The sequence below is a fragment of the Nannobrachium achirus genome (genome assembly GCF_963921795.1).
Source record: "Nannobrachium achirus genome assembly, chromosome: 14".
Classification (NCBI taxonomy): domain Eukaryota; kingdom Metazoa; phylum Chordata; class Actinopteri; order Myctophiformes; family Myctophidae; genus Nannobrachium; species Nannobrachium achirus.
The window spans coordinates 25,037,777-25,058,143 of record NC_137821.1 but is presented as its reverse complement, the minus strand read 5'-3'; the positions used below and the strand labels follow the sequence as shown (position 1 = coordinate 25,058,143).

The window sequence follows — 20,367 nt, the reverse complement described above, 5'->3', positions numbered from 1 at the left end:
TTTGTTCCAGTGAATCCTAATCTCAATGTACAGTGATCCCAACATTCTAGACAATTGTGTGCTTCCAATTTTGAGGCAACAGTTGAGGGAAGGCAGTTGATGGTTTGAAAATGACAGAAACAATTGGGTTCGAGATCATTGAGGAAAGATTTGACTGCCTGCACAGGATCTCACCTTAACCCTGTCAAAGTAAACGCTTTCGGAATGAATTGAAACATGCCAAATGTTAGCGAGGTCAAAATGTTCAACATGAATTGTTTTCATCTCACTGATGCTCAACTAAATTGTTCATTCAGTTACAAATTAGTTGACCTGCTTTCTGACACATGGTATTGGTGCTATTGCTATTGCTTTGTATGGTAAAACAAAATGTCTTGGAAATGGTCATAACTACTATGAATGTTTTGAGTGAAATCAAATATATAAATCTCACAATAGTCAAAGTGGACATGTATATTAAGCGATTTGATTGACATGTTATAAAGTGAAGATCTACTAGGACTAGTCAATATTGTACCCTAGTAGTAACTCCAGAATTGGACAAACTTGCAGTTGTATTGACAGATGTTGAGATGCATTAAGCCAGGCTTATTAAAATAGTCCAGATGTCAACCTTTAAAGGTATGTTTTACTAGACAGAATCATATCTTGAAATATAGAAACGATTGTGTAGTATTTTCAATACAGGTGCAATACATTAGATGGAAGGAAACTAGTAAATGTGTGTATTTGGTAGTATAAAAATTCAATACATAGAAATCAGCCAGGAGCAGATATATTTTAATGTGACATGTTTGAAATTATAAACTTGGATGGTAATCTAAACACATTTTCTCATGGTCACTTGTAGTGTCGCACAATTATGACGTATTATCCCAGGTCCTTGCAGACCTGCAAAATATGTAATCTCATGAAGAAGCTGATGTTGCTCGTGTTTGAGTTGTATATAAAACAACTGTATTCACATAAAACATGCTTGTTTCAGAAAAAGGTCACTGTTTTGTGTAAACAAACGGTGTATTACAAACATGGTTTAAAATGCGTCTCTACACTCCAGGCTTTCTGTAAGCTCTAAACTGCAATGTGCAACGCCTGGTTTCTATCACGGGCTTAGTGGTTAGATCCGGTTTGAAGTCCGCATACTGTATCCGGTCATTTGCACGTACACATGCGAGCACACAAACATTCAGTTTCCGTATCCGCTCTAGACCGGATCTGCAACTCGCTAAGTGAATTGGTCGCAGTTCAGTATACAAAGGTAAATAGCAAACAGGACCCTGTGCTTCCTGGACACGTCACGTCAACTCAGCTGCTGCGTGCGAACTCAGACTCGTCTCCATCCCGAAGAAGACTTGGTTATTTTCTGAACGGGGTTTTGGTCGTTATAATACAATAAATCAACATGGAGTCCTTATACGGTTTACCGTTCGCTGTGCTAGAATGTCCAAACATCAAGCTAAAGAAACCGTCCTGGCTGCACATGCCGTCTGCAATGACGGTCTATGCAATCGTTATTGTATCCTACTTTCTCATCACTGGAGGTAAGGGGACGTGCTAACGCTACAGGAGCTAATATAATGTGTAATGTGTGTATCCACTGTTGAAATATACAACGGCGGGTCTTATTATAACTGACCTGATTGATGTGCTTTTCATGAATAATAGAAAACTCGCCCTCTTTCAACATGACCCATTGTTGGAAATAAAACACCCGTTTAATGAGCCTCCATGATCCATTGTTGAAATGGAATTGTTCGTTGACTTCGTTGTTCGTTCTGTATTTATAATAATAAAACAACATTAAAAAAAAGAAATGTGCTTTTATCGTGGGAGAGCATGCATGGCAATGTTGGACTGTCTACTCTAAATGATGATAATTTTGAGCTTCCTAAAAGTTGGAATTGCTGCTCAGTGGGCTCTAGGCTAGCTTTCACCTACTTACTAGGCTTAGCTAGATTTCTAAGTTGATTTGATTGATTGATGATTGGTTGATTGATTGAATAGAATACTCTATTAGATGTTCGCATATGAAAAGGTACGGGCTTTTCCTATGCAAACATCTGTACACAGTACAGTTCACTGATACAAGGTCAACTAAAAGGATAAAGACCACAAGAAAGCTGTTAGGCTTGTTTGCATTGTGGTCCCTTTGTACTCAATTCATACAACATTAAATGACAGACAAATATAAATTTATAAACAATATAGTATTATGCAAACAAAATATAAGTCAATCTTTTATTTGGTAAAAATCTGGATATAAAAATGTATTAAATATTATTAAATATATAAATAAGTACCACTCATAAAGTACAATAACAACTCGTATTTCCAGTGTGGTCCTCGTGTTGTAATGTCCTCATAGCTCAATGTCTGTGTTCTTGCTCGACTCTTCCTCTAAAGTTTGTCTGTGACTCTTTTCCTGCAGGAATCATCTATGACGTCATTGTGGAACCACCAAGTGTGGGTTCAATGACAGATGAGCACGGTCACCAGCGGCCAGTTGCCTTTTTGGCCTACAGGTCAGTGAATCAGAACACAAGGACATCGTTACAAGGACGCATCTCAAAACCCCTGTCTTGGCTGAGAGGAAAACTCATGATCGCTCTCTGACACTTTGCTTGTTTTATTGAGAGAGGTGTCAGAATGTAAACAATATCAGACTTCTGCACGACTACACTAAGAGAAGAGAGAGTCTTGGCCTTCTTGCATTGTCCCCATGTAACGTACATTTATTGAGGTTTGATTAAGAAAATGCAGCGTTCATCACAGGATATACAATCGAGGCATTTAGCAGATATATATACAGTATATTGTTTATTTGTTTTTGTTTATGTTTGACACATTAGTGTAATTTAATGCTAAATTGTGAAGTCTTTACATTTTGCTTGGTTGAAATCTGCAAACACCAAGCAACCTGCCTTTTATTTAATATTTGTATTTTATTCATGTTACTTTGGTGAGATAACCTATTGATGTATTAGATATGCATATTAATATTATCTAATAACTAATAGGCCCACAGTGGTTCTCAAAGTGGGGGTCCTTTATGGGGGGCTACATTGACCCATACAAGTCTGTAACTCTAAAAGCATACACATGGAACCAAATGTACTGTCAGAGTTAAGGGGAGACCTTGACATTTGAAAGTTTGAGAAACACTGATCTAATATGCATACATCGCTTGTGTTGACAGAGTAAACGGTCAGTATATCATGGAAGGACTGGCCTCCAGTTTCCTCTTCACCATGGGAGGCCTGGGCTTCATCATCCTGGACCGCTCCAACGCGCCAAACATTCCCAAGCTCAACCGTTTCCTGTTGCTCTTCATCGGCTTCGTCAGCGTGCTGCTCAGCTTCTTCATGGCCAGGGTGTTCATGAGGATGAAACTACCGTAAGTCTTGCTCTAGCCAAAATGTCTTCCGCTGCAGCAGCCTGAGGTCAAGACTGCCAACTCTCCTCTGGGTTTCAATGTAATGGCTATTTTCATAAAACTGTCTTCCTGCTGGGGAGTTGAAGTCCCGTCTGCTAATAATACTTTGGCGCTCTGTCATCCTTTTATGCACCTGAACGCCAGCATCCCTATTCTGGGCCAAACATGCTGTGAAAATAACCAACCTATTTCTTTTTTAGCCCAGGGTAGGTATGCTGAGCAGTGCACCTCTCTTCTCTCTTTTTAGCCTGCTTCACATTCACACAGACACACAAATTAAAAAATGGGAGCTACCCAGTACAACCCCAGTCTTATACTGCTGGCCACTGAGCAGTTGGGGTCAACCACTTGACTTATAGTCAACCACTTGGTTGACCGCAGTCCCCCAGGGTTCTAACATTTTTCCTTATTCATTAAATATCTTGTACCTTTGGGTGCGGCGCCGGCAGTGGCCTCAAGGTTAGAGCGAGTTTGTGACCGGAAAGTAACTTCCTGGTTCGATCCTCCGCACTGGCAGGAAAAAGCTAAGTTGGGGAAGCAAATGGTCACCACTTTACCCTCCCTTGAGCAAGTCACTGAAGCCTCAACTCCAGTTGAGCTGCGGTTGTACTGGGCAGCTCCCAGATTGTAACAGAGTCAGTTGTGAATGTGAAGCAGGGTGTTGCTTAACAAGAGCAACTCACTTCAAGGGAAATGCTCGCTCAACTCAAGGACAGTCTGGGAAGGTTCAGGATATATTGGGTGCAGACATTCAGATAATACTTATAAAGACAATCCTCTCTGTAATTTTAGGAGTCTTTTTTTAATAAAGCTTAGGATCCGCAGCAGCAGTCTATCCAAGAGACGCGCTTTGTCTCACGGGCCTGCAAGCCTGCGCTCAGCCTGTGTAAATAGGCTAAAGGTAAAAAAAAAAGAAGAATTAACTATGTTCGCAGTATGTCTGACCCAGAATAGGGATGCTGGGGATCAGTTGGATGAAAGGATGACAGAGCACCAAAGTAGCAGACGGGACTAACCTGTAGGAACAGGAAGAACGTTTTATGAACATAGCCATCATTGTTTTGAAAAATGTGTCTAAACTGCCCAGCTTCAAACCATAAGTCCTTAGTATGTGTAAGTGTAAAATGGATGAAATAAATGCTGCACTGTCAAAATATTCAGTGTTAACGATGAGGACGCTCACAAGTTACGTTAATCATTAAATGTATATTTTATTTTGTGTCACACAAATGGCTCTTTTGGTGTGTTAGTAGTGCTTACGATTTTGCCTCCCCCCTTTTCCCATTTTCAGCGGATACCTCATGGGTTAAAGGCATGTCCACCGAGCATCAATCAGCACACAAGATTTGGATGGGTGAAGGACCTCCAAATGGCCTGAAAGCAGTTTTCACTCAAGCTTCAATGAAATCAACTACTCAATGATAGAAGGCACTGGTTGGAGTAAGGATATTAGAATTGTTATCTGACCAGGACTCGCATATGGCTGTGTCTCAATAGTATAATCTGTCTTCCTTTCCTCATCTTGTTTAACTTTTAAAAGGCAATATGGAGCATCCTCATATCCTAATCTGTGAATTTTCAGGTCTAAATAACATGACCACTTTGAACAAATATGGCATTCTGATGTCACGTGGCTGAGACATGTTATGTGGGGGCACGGCCATTTTCTTTAAGACTGATAACAATAACTGACATGTCAGAATTTGTTCACAACTAAAAAAAACAATACATCAATGTACACACCATACAGGACCATGCACTTCTGGTTAATAAACGTAGTGTGGTTTGCAATTATAATGACACCTGGTGACAAAACTATGTTACTGTAGCTGCATTGAATGAATGAATGAATGAGAACCATGTTGGATGTGATGATGATCCTTGTATAAAATATGAACATGATACATGATCATTATAGCATAGAAAATCGAATTAAAGTCCAGATTGCATTGTACTATATCTGAAACTATTACGTCTACTGTCACACATTTTTTGTGTGTATTCTGGTAGATTTGTCCGATCTATGCTCTGCTCTAAACAAACATGAAAGATATTGCAGCGGTATCATCATGAGGATTATGGTGTTGGAGTCAGATGGTTGATCGGGGGAAGAGGAGAGGAAGCGACTCTAGACTGTTGAGATGCAGCCTCATAAAACAACCAGGCAGGGAGCAAAATTGTGAATTACAACTGGTGATACATGTTGGGCTTAGGGGTGGGTATGGTGTATTTTGTAAACAAAGCTTTGAAAATGCCTTGAAACTGTCAAAATTGTTTTTTGTACGAGGGAGTGAAATAAATGTTCTTTCCACTACGTCTTGTCGACCTTTGCTTCCTCAACATCAGAATCACGAAACCTTATCACATCACAGGTTTACAGTTGTAAGTCATGTGAGTGAAATTCTTTGTTTCACCCTTTGTTGTGAGTAAAGGTTCCATCGTTGCGGTTTTGAAGAAAGTAGTCACAGGTCAGATATCTAGGCAGAAACTTACTATAAGGTACATAATATAAAATGTTTGGAGGAGTCAGTTGAATAGCAGCAGGTGTATTCACAGACACCTGTATACAGGTACATTGGAAACATGTAATGAAATGAGTCAGTTAACCACTTAATCATTCCCTCTGCATTTGATAAACTACACCTTAGACTACTAGAGCTACATCCTCTTAAAATCTATACAGGTCATGGCAGGCGATATCTTTGAATCTCCACAAGGGGGCATTATATTTCTTGTATGCTGCTGACCAGTTTGGGGTAATCTCTGGTGTGATTTCTACTTGCTCCTACTTATTCCATGCTCATCCTGAACTGTCTCAAGGTTGGACATGACCTTTGACACAATCCTGTTCTCATTTGACATCAGGTCAAAATTCAATTTCTCCCTAGAGCAAAAAGCAAACTGTTAGATCAGTGGTAATTTTAAATCAGCACATGCATTAAGGGTTCAAATCCAAGGTAAGACAGGAAGGTTACATAGTGCAGCTTTGAGTCTTCTTTTTAATAAATATATAAATGCAAAATAAATAAATATATAAATGCAAATAAATAAATGCAAATATTAATAATAATTACAATCGGGGCAGGAATTTCATGGAGGCTATGAAGGCCGTGGCTGCCGTTGCCCCTCAGTTTGGCCTTGTGCCCCTCAAACCAATGGCATGACCTGAGGCCACAGTGGCCTTAATGCCCCAGCTGACTGTAGCACTTACTCACTCCTCTGTCTCTTTCTGGTCAATATGTAGACACCAGTGTCTCTTTCTGGTCAATATGTAGACACCAGTGTCTCTTTCTTGCCATGTAGACACCAGCGTCTTTTGTTGAGATTCCAAATTCTTAACTCCCAAGTCCCCATCTTTAAACCAATCCAGTAACTTTGATTGGTGCAGGGTGGTGCATAGTATGGATCGGATTTTAAATACCATTCATTCTTTTACTGCAGGATAAATTAAATTAATTCTTTCAATGGACTAAAATATTGTTTTATTTGATGGCCTTCCTGCCCTGGCATTTGGCCTTTGTGCCCTCAAAAAATGGAAACACCAAAGGCCAAGTGGCCTTGCTCCTAAAATGATGAAATTCCAGGACTGTTCCTAACCCTAGAATGGAATATTACATACGGCACGAGAACGTATGAAAGAATGTATGAAAAGAGCATCTGAAGCATCTGAAATAGCAAACTGATCTTGATTCTATTTGAACACATTATGCTAGCTAGGTTGAATCCTCTCAAGGAGGGACCCCACTTTGAGAACTCATGAACAAGGCTATGTGTGGTTGTGATCTACTTCTAGAGGTTTGGGTTACATCCTGTTTTACTACGTAGTTAATGCAACACAGGAAGTTAGATAATAATTAGATAATGAAGGTGGTGGATTTAGTGACTGATAAAGCGTCTCTCTGGTTAGTAACCTAACTGTGTGTGTGTCTGTCTGTCACTGTGGAGTGTTTGAACCAGACGGAGACACTGGGGACAGACTAGGTGTGGAGAGAGACTTAGACAGACTGTTTTCATTCATTTCAGTTAACTATATTAACCCTTTTTTGAAGAAGACGGACAGGTGTTTGGAGAGAAGAGACTCCCATCATGTTGAAGGTGCAACTTTACGTTTTGATTCTAGGTGAGTTCCTTTATTTTACATTGATCTAAAGTCATCTCATCAAGGCTATTATGATTTTGAATTTTTGATTCATTTTTATTTTGTTTTAATTGCATTTTTAATTGTAATATTGGAAATGTGTCAGTGGTGAAATGGTGAAAAATAACAAAACTAGCCTACCTACAAGCATCGCTATATGCATTGTGAGGGAAAAAGAAAGATATATTGACATTTTCTCTATGAGTTTAGGCAGTTGTAAACGAACACACATAGTTCAATAATCTTTTCTAAAGCTTAATGTTTTTGTTTTATTTCGGTTAACTACAATCTTTTGTCAATGTTGGTTTTCGTTATTTCATTCGTTTTAGTTAACTAGGCCTATAATAACCCTGCATGTGACTTTGTGACTTGAGTTGAAGGGTTTTGAGGGTTTGAGTTGACAAATCACCATTCTTATTATGTGTGCAGGTGTTTCTACAATGTATCTTTGCTGGAGATTAAAACCTCTGTCTGTCTGTCTGTCTGTCTGTCTGTCTGTCTGTCTGTCTGTCTGTCTGTCTGTCTGTCTGTCTGTCTGTCTGTCTGTCTGTCTGTCTGTCTGTCTGTCTGTTTTTCTTTCTGTCTCTCTCCATTTGTCTCTTTCTGTCTCCATCTTTGTATGTCTGTTTGTCTCTCTTTTAGCTGTCTCCCTCACCTCGTCGCATGGAGATGCCCAACACAATGACGACGACGATGACTTTGAATATGATGATGAAGGCACTGGTAACTCCAGCACCACCGAGGTGTATGACAGCAGCGTGAAGTACACCATCACCACCCTGATCACTGACCCTCGGCTCCGGCCTGCCCTATCTTCCTCCACCAACAGGACCGCCTCCTCTTCCTCCACCCACAGCCTCCACCGGTTCTGTCCTTGGTGGTTGATATGGTCGGTTGGTCTGTCTCTCCTCACATTAAACAATTGACCCACCCTTTGTCAAGTTCCGCCAGTGATCCCACACCCATTGGTTTGCTGTTGCTTTGTTGGACAAAAATCCTCTCTCTCCATCCACTGCCATTGTTTATCAGTTGCCTCGTATTGATAATGTATTTAAACTCAGGCCACGTTTTACAAACATTGAAAACGTAACAAGGAACATCTCAGGTGCAGTATAGTGACTGGGAACTTTATTCTTTCTTCCATAAACTGTATAACTTTCACATTTCCACCAAACTCAGCATGAACAACCAGAAGGAGGTGGAACCGAAGCGGAACAAGCCACGGCGGAAGGAGCCTGCGGGTTGGTCGGTCAGAAGGCTGACATTGGGTCATTGTTGATGACGTTTCAAAATGACTCACTTGTCCTACTTGATGCATTGATGCTGAGCAGAGCAAGTCTTAACCTGTTTCTCTCACTCTACCTCTGTCCTATCACAGAATACTACAAAATGATAGAGCGTGCACGAAAAGTAATAGTTTTCACTTTATACCTTTATACCTGTAAACCTGTGTGATGTGACAATAAAGCTGAATCTGATTATGCATGAGCTTCAACTGGTGCCAGACACTGCATGACCAAAAATGCCAACAATGGCAGATCTACAAGATCATAACACGTGTTGTGGGCTTGTAGATATGACTGTAGAACTATTTTCAGTGCATGACACTATAGCCACAACTATAAATGCAAAACTAAGTATAAATCAGGTATATGACTGTAACCCTCCAACCCCTAAACTGTATACATCTAAATGTCCAATCCTTTTTCTAACCACAACCTGAATATTTTCAACAATTTAATCCTAACTTGGTCCTCGTCTTCAAAAGGCCTACTTGTGGGAATATTAGGCCCTCACAATACACGTGCACGCATGCACGCGCACACGCACGCACGCACGCACACACGCACACACACACACAATGTTCTATCTATTTACAATGACTCGACTCTGGCTTCTTTTGTATGACTTATTTTGTGTTCGTTTCCACTTAGCCTATCTCTTCATTCATTTTATGTTCATTTTTTAACCTCGGCTTGTTCAAGTCTCTTGAAGTCTCTTGACATTAAGATGTGATGGTCGAGCAAGGTGCATGGTGGAGGAGGAGGAGGAGAGAGAGTATGAGCGCTCAGCTAGTATCCGGTCGGCTGCACGCTATAGCTCTGTGGTTCACGACTCACTTCCTGCACGTCTAGTCATGCAGTATGGGAGAGAGAGAGATGGTAGATAGATGCATGGCTGAGAGACATGCAGCAGAGAGAGAGAGCAGGGGTGTCGCACCAACTTCTGGGCCCCGGGTACTTTAACTATTGAAAAATAGCAGATATACAAGCTCACAGCGCTGCGAGCTTGTAGATCTGCTATTTTTGAAAAATCATGACATTTGTGCAGGTTTTTGAATATTTCAAGGCTTTTTGAAAAAACCTATATTTCTATGTCAGTGGTGCTCAAACCTTTTCATGTGAAGGACCCCCAAAATGATATGTATTTGGCCACGGACCCCCATCTCAAAATATTTAGTTCCAGGGACCCCCCAGAAGCAAAATTTGAGTTACAAATGTTCGTTTAAAAAAGTACATATATTCAAAGATTTGCACACGCTTTCACGACTTTTAAAAAATAGCAGATCTACAAGCTCGCAGCGTGGCAACGAGTGCCGCTCTGCGAGCTTGTAGATCTGCTATTTTTCAATAGCTAAAGTATAAAATAATTCCAGGCCCCTCCACCTTGGGCCCTATAGTAACTCAGTCCCACTTTTACCCCTCTTGTGACGCCCCTGGAGAGAGGTGGCGTGAGAATTAAAGAACGTGTAGTGGAGAGAAAGGGGACAGGGGGTGGGGGGCGCCGGGTGTAGAGAAACAGAAACGCCGATGCGTTTAGAGACAGAGAGAAAGTAGTAGTTGCATGCTATCAGTCAAATTTATGCAAATCTTTGAATATATTTATTTTTAAATTGAACATTTGTAACTCAACTTTTGCTTCTGCTGGGGGTCCCTGGAACTAAATATTTTGAGATGGGGTCTGCTGCCAAATGCATAATTGTCAAGGTCAAGGACCCCCTTGACCTTGACATGAGCACCACTGACGTAGAAACATGCGTTTTTCAAAAACCTTGGAAGGATTTAGAAGACATTTATAGAATCGTGTTGAAATATTCAAAGATTTTTCAAAAATAGCAGATCTACAAGCTTGCAGCTGCGAGCTTTTATATCTGCTATTTTTTAATAGTTAATAATGGTTAAAGTAATAATGCATTCCCGGTCTAAAAAAGCATCTCCCAATTTAGGGGTTTTGCCAATTCCCAATTCATTCCACACCACATGTGTAGTCAGTGTCAGAGCTGATCCTTACAGTTGGTCTGTCATGTGGGAGGGTTTATTATTATTAGACCAGCGGCTCCCAAACCTTTTAGCTCGAGACACAAAAGAGACATTTGACGTCATCCCCGATCCCAAAACAGCCGATCTACAAGCTCACAATGTTGTGATTTTTCCCCATTACTTCTAAAAGGGACATTTCACTTTAGAAAAAATGTTGGGTAATTTTATTATACTTTGTAATTTGTGAACACGCCGGACAGTTTTTAAGTTGCTTGATTCAGTATTTAGTTGTGATATTCATTTGATCAGACACGCCCCCTTCCTATACAAATCTATTGTAACTTTAAACTCCATTTTAACCATGATAGATTCACTGAAAACACCTGTCCTTGGTTCTGGTGACTGATATTGTGCTCCAAATACATCAGGGGGTCCTCAGAGTTACTACAGGGGGTCCTCCAAATCTTGTGTGATAGAGAATATTTTCCTAGCATCCATATTCTGAGAACCTTAGCCAAACATAGCAGATCTACAAACTCACGGCTATTTTTTCGTCTATTTTCGGCAAAAAGCTTTGGTGTAGAGGGGAAAAAGAGCAGACTAAGTACAGAGTGAAAGGTCAAGTTTGTTACGGTTCAAGTGGTTAAATATCTGAAAACACAAATTGCCATGAATCCAAAATACACTGATGATTGTGCTGTCAAACGATTAAACTATATGGAATCGAACAGGTTGTGGGGGTCCCTGCTTCATCTCTCTCTCTCAACTAAGGGGTCCTGAAAACGTTGATGACCCCTGCAATACACCGTTCCACTCCCTGCTGAGCAGACAGTGACAGTCTGACAGAGATCAATTATCACCCTCCTCTCTGGCTTCCTGCCCTCAAACGAGTGCATCTCTCCACTCCGACACCCTAACCCTAAACCTTAGGCCCATGGGAGTGTCGCCACTCCGACAATAGAAGAAGTCAATTTCGGAGTGGCGACATGTCGGAATGGAGAGAGCCTCCCCCCTCAAACACGACCAGTTATGTTCGTTGAAGCACCCAGCTGAGTCCGATGCAATGTGAGGGATTCCCCCCCCCCCCCCTGCAGAAAATGGCTTTGCCTTATTGCACATTTATACGCCTCATGCCTTATTGTACACGTTTTTTTCTCTGGTCATTATCGTGTTGACGTGGACACTCATTTTTATTACTGTCACTGTATATTGTTGTTTACCAGCTCAGTGGCCTTGTGGTATAGACAGGTCCGCCCTGAGATTGGGATGTCGGGGTTTGATCCCTGGCCGGGTCATATACCAAAGATTGAAAAACGCCCTGCTTGGCACTCAGCATAAAAGGTTGGATTTGGGTTACGGTAAGTCCCTGTGACATACTAGCGTCATATACAGGGGTGGGGTGTACGGCGCTACAGAATTGAATCAGGAGATAGGCTCCTGACCTTTGGGCCTTGTGGCTCGGCAAGGCTACTTGAAAGTTGTTGTGGCACAATACTTTATAAACCTCACTGATTCTTGATTCTTGACACTCTGTATCAAGCAGATTCTTGTTCCAGACATTTCCCACTGATTGCTTGTAATTGGCTTCCAAGGTTCATGGATGCACCGTCCGATCTACCCCAAATTTGAATCACACATTGTGCAATGCACAGCTTTGCTATTTGTTGCAGAAACATGATTTAATCCAGCAAATCAGGTAATGATCTCGCAGGTCATAACATTGAGTGTCAAACTGCTTTTTTGATATTCCATACTGCTTGTAATTGCCTTCCAAAATGTGTGGAAATTCCTTTTAACAAAGAATGCCAGACATTCAGTGAAGATATAGACTTCACTGAATGAAATGTTCTACTGAACACTGAATGCAAAAATTATAGGAAGACAGAAAACAGTAGAAAGGTAGATGAACAGTAGAAGATTACCGGAAAGACAGAGTGAGAGAAGAGAGAGAGAGAGAGAGAGAGAGAGAGGGGGGGGGGGGGGGTGTACAGGCTGCATCCTGTTCTCAGATTGTACGTTTCAAAGTCTTTGGTTTAGAGATGAGCTTACTGACTGGTTGACTAAGTGCAAGGCTGCTTAGATATCTGTTTGACTGATGGTTCCACTGGGTGAACGACTGGTTTATTGAGTGACCGACTGGTCACCTAGCTGGTTAACCTACTGGTTCACTAACTGGAGTTACGTTGTCAACTTACTGGTTTGCAACATCACCATCTACGTGGTGACAGAGAGAGAAGGGCGGGAGAGAGAGAGAGATTGAAGAGGGGTCGTGAAAGAGAAAGAAAGACGGAAACTGAGGCTGCATGGTCTTCATTGCCATCATCATGATCATCAAATGGAAACGCCTGTGTCTGTTCTGTAAGTTCTCCTAATGGATGATTACCTGCTTTATGAGACAGTAGAGAGACCAAAAGGACAATAGAGACATACAGGACAGTATTGATAATGACATACAGGACAGTATTGATAATGACATACAGGACAGTAGAGACCTAATACTCAGTATTATCAATGACCTACAGCAGTGGTTCTCAACCTGTGGCTCGGGACCCCCATGCAGGGGGGTCCCCAGATGATTAACTTAATGTGCAATTTTGTTTTGTCACTCAACAGTAGACAACCCAACATAAAGTTTAAGTGTGCAAGGTGTATACTGTATAGCGGGTATATGCACATTTCTGAAGTGACAATTTAAGGACTTTTTAATACCTCTAAAATTAAATATTAAACATTGGCCAAATTGTCAAATATTAGATGCAGAAATTGTGAAAATAGCCTATCTACATGCTCACAACGCCTCGCACTAAACAAAATGTAATGCCTCAACTCTTGCTCGTCAGGGTGGGTCAAATATGATTATTTTGGGGGTCGCGGCCTGAAAAGGTTGCAGAACCACTGACTTACAGGACAGTAGAGAGACCTATAAAGGACAGGCGATACACATATGGGACAATAGACATACAGTACAGATTCAGTTCCATAGACATACAGAACAATCTTTCACTTCCCTTTTCTCCTTTCCCTCCACCCCCCACCTCCCTGTCTGTCTGTGCATGCATGTGTGCGTGCATGTTTCTCTCTCCCTCTCTCCCCCTATAGTATTTTTCTTATCCATGATTCAGAAAACGACTGGAGGGTCAATCAGTAAGTTTTAATACAGATATCTTTGTGTTGTTGTGTGTTGTGTTGTGTTTTTGTTAATGGTCTCACATCTCTGATCCACCCGGGACTGTCCGTGGTCTGGGCAGAGAATCAAACCCTGTTGTTGTCTTGTGTGTCTTGCGTTGTTGTGTTGTGTTTTCTCTCATTATGGTTGTTTTCTTTAATTGTTGCGTTGTTTTGTCTTGCATTGTTGTGTTGTGTTGTTTTGTGTTGCTATTGTGTGTTACACTGTTGTACATTGCATTGTGTTACAGTGTACATTGTACATGTGTTGTACATTGTACATTGTACAACAGTCGTGACTCGTGCTACATTTCTCGCCACACATAGTAGTACACTTTGTCTGTTTTAAGCCATTTGTCAATAGGGGGCTACAGCCAAAGGCTATTGCTTTTTGGAGGTGCTTGGCAACCGCCTTGAAACCCGTAACCGACAGCAGCCATCAACTGTTCAAACTGATTGATATAATTTTGTCCCACAGCCCAAATAGATGCGAAAGAGATAGCTCTGGATGGAGTCCTTGAACTGCGTCCAGAAGATACCAGCACTGTCCCTGACAACATCACAAGCATCCTGTGGAAATGTGGCTCCAATATTGTTGCAGAATGGGACCAGGTCTATGGTCCTGATGTGGATTTCTATGGGACATATAAAAACCGCACAGAATTGGATACAGAAACTGGAAGGTTGGTCGTCAACAACATGACCAAAAACGACATTGGAGAATATTCTGTGGAGATAAACGGCCGACCGCATAGCAAGACTGCCATTTACATTACTGTTGAAGTGCGCAGTAAGTATTCATCTCTGTTCTGTCTGTGATATAAATGTTACCGTTATGTAGTTTTTTTCCCCTTTTCTTAAATTTAAGAGCCAATTATTTTCACCCCTTTTACTTTCGAAGTTTCGAAGGGTGCTGCCGAGATGTTGTGACACCCCGAAACGTATCGATTTAAACTGGGCGTTAAAAGTGGAGTATGCATCGGCCCTTAATCGTTATGTATCCTACTGACCCACCTGCCTGTAGTTTTCCCCCCGCCCAACACTCCCTGCTGACTGACAGGTGCCGCCCCAGCCTATCCACAACTTTCCAACATCCCATTGTGCATTGCGCAGAAGTTGCACGGAGCTTCCGGCGCCGCAGCCGAGTGTGATCTACAAGCTCACAACGGCTGCATCTGCGACGCGACGTGAGCTTGTATGTCTGCTGTTGACCGGAAGTGTGGTGCAAAAGATTCTCCAGTAAATTCCCGCGGAAAGAGGTGGATAGGAGTACATGCAATGACCAATATCACCCTCCAACGGTTGGGGTTGGGGCCCAACCACAATTGCGTTCGCATAGACGCCCGACAAAGCCAGTTGCACCACAGTGGATTCGAACCTTGACTTCCGTTGTGGTGGGCAGGGGCCACCCGAGGGCCCCCGTTGTGCCCTTCTATCATAATATTCACATTTTTTAGGCGTGGCTCTAGGGCTAGGCTAACAGTCTACGACTGTGCATGTTTGTGTGCGTGCATGTGTGTGTGTGTGCATGTGCGTGTGTGTGTGTGTGTGTGTGTGTGTGTGTGTGTGTGTGTGTGTGTGTGTGTGTGTGTGTGTGTGTGTATGTGCGTGTGCTTGTGCGCCTCCTCCACTATCTATTTTTTAAATATTTAACATTCGTTTCATAATGGAAGTCAATGTTATGGCATGTCTCTGTACGGACTCTTTGTCTGGGACTAATCCTCCGTTGGACTGATCAGCGGCAACTTTCTTGTGCACACAGACAGTAGCTAACTTGGTAAATAAAACTAAAATAGAAAACAGGTAACACTGGGAAAAACTGAGTTAATGAATCACTAGGAAATGAGCTGGCAAGAAGCTTCAATTACTACCACTAGCCCTTACCCGTTCAAAGATATGAGCTCCGAAATGATGTGCAGTGTCTGGGTTATGGGATGTGGGATGAGGGATGAGGGATGGAAAGTAACTTTAACTGGTGCTTGCATGATAATATGTAGGAGCATCAATGTAAGAAATACCCATTACGTTAATGGCTACAGAGATACTGTGGTCCCCCCCCCCCCCCCCCGCCCGCCCGCCCGCCTGCACACACACACACACACACACACACACACACACACACACACACAGGGGGGGGGGGGGGAGTGTGTGTGTGTGTGTGTGTGTGCATGGCCTGAACAACAGCGCCCCTCCCTTAACATGTGTGGTCACAAAAGGTACTGTAGGCTAAATAGATATAGATACACCATAAAAATGCTAATATACAGCATACGATTTGTGAAAGTGACAAACGGGCTTCACAGTTATGTCAGGTGTGTTCATATGCTGATGGTGATGCGATTTCAGATCAATTGCTCCAGCCACTGAGGAGAAACGCTGTGACAGACAGACACTCACTCACTCACTCACTCACTCACTCACTCACTCACTCACTCACTCAGACATTCGCAAAATTATAGTATAGATGAAAGGCAACAATCTGCCAATGAGTGGAGTGAAGACCAAGGCTTAAATACTGTGGAGGTTGATGGGATGATGTCGGGCAGATGCGTTAACCCATTCAGAAGGGGTACACTATATTGTGTATCATTCTTTTATGCTTTAACTATTGATATACAAGCTCACAGCGCGGCACCGAGTGCCGCGCTGCGAGCTTGTAGATCTGCTATTTTAGAAAAATCATGAAAATTTGAATTTTGACGCGATTCTATAAGTGTCTTTTGAATCCTTCTAAGATTTTTTTGAAAAACCTATGTTTCTATGTCAGCAATTTGGCCAGCCATCGTCAAAGAAAAGGTCCTTTCACTTAACTGGAGCTCAGTTAGTCTGTTCTTGAGTGACTACTTTGTCAGTGGTTCTTAAACCTTTTCATTTGAAGGACCCCCAAAATTATATGTATTTCGCCACGGACCCCCATCTCAAAATATTTACTTCCAGGGACCCCCCAGAAGCAAAATTTGAGTTACAAACGTTCGCTTTGAAAATACATATATTCAAAGATTTGCACACATTTTCACAACTTTTTCAAAAATAGCAGATCTACAAGCTCGCAGCGCGGCACTCGGTGCCGCGCTGTGAGCTTGTGTATCTGCTATTTTTCACTGGTTAAAGCATTCAATAATTCTAGGCCTAAATGGGTTGTTAAGTGAGAGAAATATGTTGTGCTGTCTCATAGCTGCTGATCCTCCAGAAGATTCCAACATCACATCTACTGCCGAACACCAGAACATCACCTCCTCTCCTCCCTCCTCTCCTGCCTCCTCTCCTCCCTCCTCATCTCCTACCTCCTCATCTCCTGCCTCCTCCATCCCGGCTTCAGTGGCGCAGCCGTCCACCGCTGACACGGTAATGGCAACAGCCAATCACTGTTATCCGTCTAAATCGGTTTCATTTAGTTTTTTTTAAAAGGTGTATTCAGTGGTAATGAAAGTGGCCGGGGGTCATCTTGTCCCTTACTGGCCTTACAGCGTGGAAATGTTTAGTTTTTTATAGATTTTTTACACCATTATAATGTTCTCGTTTTGATCATTAGACCCAATCACTGAATATCGGTAGGCCTACGTCTCCAGCTTCAGGATATGTATGATACTGATTTACTTCGAGACTGTGGCATTTTATGAGTTCAGTAGTTTACAATCTAGGCATTTAGCAGACGTTCTTAATTCAGAGCGACAGTAGTTCTCAAAACTTTTATTTTGACCATCATAACTAAACATCACAAGGCCATACTCTACCCTGATTGGTCGAGGACTGGCTGGCCACCTCTGAAAACCGAATCTAGCTATGCTCGCAACACAGGCCATGGTGGAAGTCCTTATATGGTCAGCACACATTCTAGCGAGGAGAATGAATGGAAAATGTACCAATTATATTTTTATTTGAATGAAATACAATCACTGAATATACCTTTAATTTTACACTGAAAGAGGTGCTACCTGTATACAACATAGTCTTTATTTAAAAGTATACCATACTAGTAAGACACCTCAGGGCATGTCTTGGCCGTCTGGCCAGTGATGTATATCGTACCAGTTGCCCATATATGGAGACCCCTGGCTGGTACCCATATATGGAGATCCATGTAATGTATATGGAGATATGCTGTGAGAGACCCCAAACATGCTTACTCAGTTATTCGTTATGTGAATATCCTATGACGTCTATTACATCTGACATCGTTCATACAATCCCTTTTATGCCCATACATGGAGATCCCTGTCTGAACCAGCCACACAGATATGGGCTGTCTTCCTCCATATATGGGCATTCCCATATGAAGTGCTGTTAGATATGGGCTTAATAGATCAGGGATCTCCATATATGGGCATAAAAGAGATTCTGTTAGAGGGGTTCCCATGACATCACAACATACAATCCCTTTTATGCCCATACATGGAGTTCCCTGTCTGAACCAGCCACACAGTTATGGGCTGTCTTCCTCCATATATGGGCATTCCCATATGAAGTCCTGTTAGATATGGGCTTAATATTGATGACATCAGGGATCTCCGTGTATGGGCATAAAGGGATTCTGTTAGAGTTGTTCAATTATCTATCTATAAATGCGAGAAGTCTCTGTCTGTCTGTCTGTCTGTCTGTCTGTCTGTCTGTCTGTCTGTCTGTAATCCGCGTATCTTGAGAACCGTTCGTCCCACGGGCTTCAGATTCGGCACGCGCTTTCCCCGCCGCCGCGCGGAGTGCAGTGCCGGGCCTCGACCCGACCCGACTCGCGTTTTTCCGAAACCGGCGCAAAACGTTCGGAATCTCCTTATGCAGAGCTGATTGTTGACATCAGGCTGTTCCGGAGGAAATCGGCGCAAGCGCTGACTCATTGTGACATCACTTCATAAAAGGCTCTGAGATCACGTACGCCACATGAGTCAACAAAAAATGCCATTACGTATTCTGATGTTCCTATATGGGCATAAAAGGACACAGGCAAACATATGGTCAAAACGGCTCTTATGACAGCACGAAAGGTTCGGATTCTGATGTCTGACATCAGGATTTTCCGGAACTGGCACTGTTTGGGAGGACATTGATGATGCAGATTTAAATAACTTTACAGCTTTTGCTGAAGAGAACAAGGAATGATGCAGATTTAAGCAGGCTGCATATTCTGCTTAAAGAGGAAACAAACAAAAAGCGACGAGATCTCATATATGGGCATACAATGGACGCAGAATCACTAAGATACGGGCATAAAAGGGACAAGATCTCCATATACAGGCATAAAAGGGACACAGACAGACAGATACAGAGATCTCCATATATGGGCATAAAATGGACGCAGATAGACAGATAACTCCATATATGGGCATATATGGGCATAAAATGGACCCAGAACTATATCTGCAGTGATCTCCATATATGGACATAAAATGGACGCCGACAGACAGACAGATACAGATATCTCCATATATGGGCATAAATGGACACAGGCAAACAGATGGTCAAAACGGGTCCTATGACAACAGTATAATGGGGTTTGCATTAAAGGGCGGGGCATTCATTCCCTATTTACATCGTTCCCGAGTTGGCCAGGTTGCCGACTAGACGCTGGGCCGCCCCTTCTAGTGTTTTTAATTAAGCTACCACCAAATGAATGAGGAATCCACACAAAACAAAAGACTTAGTCTAGTTGCTGTCTGGAGAAGTGGAAATACCGGTACTTTTATATAAATAATTAAAAAAATCTGCTCCATCATATAGTACATAAAATGTATTTATTTGTGATTTAAAAATTTAATTAACCTGTGTTTCTATCAACATGTTCTAGACCCCAGACACCAATGAAGATACATCTTTGACCAACCAATCAGGTGAGAAATGGACTGTTGGTGACAGTAGGGAGGGACCGTATAGGGGCTGTACATTTGTGTGTGTGCATGCACAGTCTGCACACACAAATTGTAATACGTTTATCATAGGGGGAAAAAAAGAAAGAAAAAAAAGTCTTTGGTTGTGGTTGCAACCACAACCAAAAAAAAATCTTGCTTAGGGGCCAGCCCTGGTATCTTGTAAGAGTTGATTTTCTTTTTGTGTATCTTTCTCTTTTATTTGTCTTGGCCGAAACTCATATGAAGGTGTTGTGCGTTTCCAGTTCAGATACGCCTCTGAGCCAATCAAATGAAGCTATGAGAATCTGACCTGAAACAGGAAACGGGAATGGCACCTTTCGGAAAAGGGAACTGATTTCATGCACAGAGCTTATTTCAGCACATACAGTACAGATCGAGCAGAATGTCACCTTAAACATTACTACCCATTGCAGACCCCTCACAACCAATCTGTGGATATTACCTAGGCTTCCAAATACAAACACAAGAAGTTTATACTTGGAAGATAAGCTACAGTATTTATAACACACG

At 42.0% G+C, this 20,367-nt stretch overlaps 2 protein-coding genes across 2 annotated transcripts in view; both read left to right on the top strand.

Annotated features, from left to right (window-relative positions):
* The first annotated feature begins 1,285 nt into the window (after positions 1 to 1,285).
* Positions 1,286 to 5,747, top strand: ostc (oligosaccharyltransferase complex subunit). Its single transcript, XM_080741748.1, has 5 exons — positions 1,286 to 1,316; positions 1,348 to 1,541; positions 2,429 to 2,522; positions 3,197 to 3,394; positions 4,725 to 5,747. Exons 2-5 carry the CDS (start codon positions 1,403 to 1,405, stop codon positions 4,741 to 4,743), a joined length of 450 nt encoding a protein of 149 aa, XP_080597874.1. The 5' UTR covers positions 1,286 to 1,316; positions 1,348 to 1,402; the 3' UTR covers positions 4,744 to 5,747.
* Positions 5,748 to 7,519: 1,772 nt separating this feature from the next.
* Positions 7,520 to 20,367, top strand: part of LOC308297941 (uncharacterized protein) — a gene marked incomplete at its 5' end in the record, with an annotated part of 16,066 nt that continues 3,218 nt past the window's right edge. The window contains 6 exons of the mRNA XM_080741505.1: positions 7,520 to 7,553; positions 8,214 to 8,436; positions 8,751 to 8,812; positions 14,475 to 14,786; positions 17,172 to 17,341; positions 19,776 to 19,818. Of these exons, the coding sequence (XP_080597631.1) occupies positions 7,520 to 7,553; positions 8,214 to 8,436; positions 8,751 to 8,812; positions 14,475 to 14,786; positions 17,172 to 17,341; positions 19,776 to 19,818 (844 nt within the window). The remainder of the gene's footprint in view (positions 7,554 to 8,213; positions 8,437 to 8,750; positions 8,813 to 14,474; positions 14,787 to 17,171; positions 17,342 to 19,775; positions 19,819 to 20,367) is intronic.

Excerpts from the sequence above, each read along its gene's own strand:
- ostc (XM_080741748.1), top strand. The coding sequence starts at position 1,403 with ATGGAGTCCTTATACGGTTTACCGTTCGCTGTGCTAGAATGTCCAAAC. Across the intron at positions 1,542-2,428 it reads CTACTTTCTCATCACTGGAG|GAATCATCTATGACGTCATT; the intron begins GTAAGGGGACGT and ends CTTTTCCTGCAG. Across the intron at positions 2,523-3,196 it reads GTTGCCTTTTTGGCCTACAG|AGTAAACGGTCAGTATATCA; the intron begins GTCAGTGAATCA and ends TTGTGTTGACAG.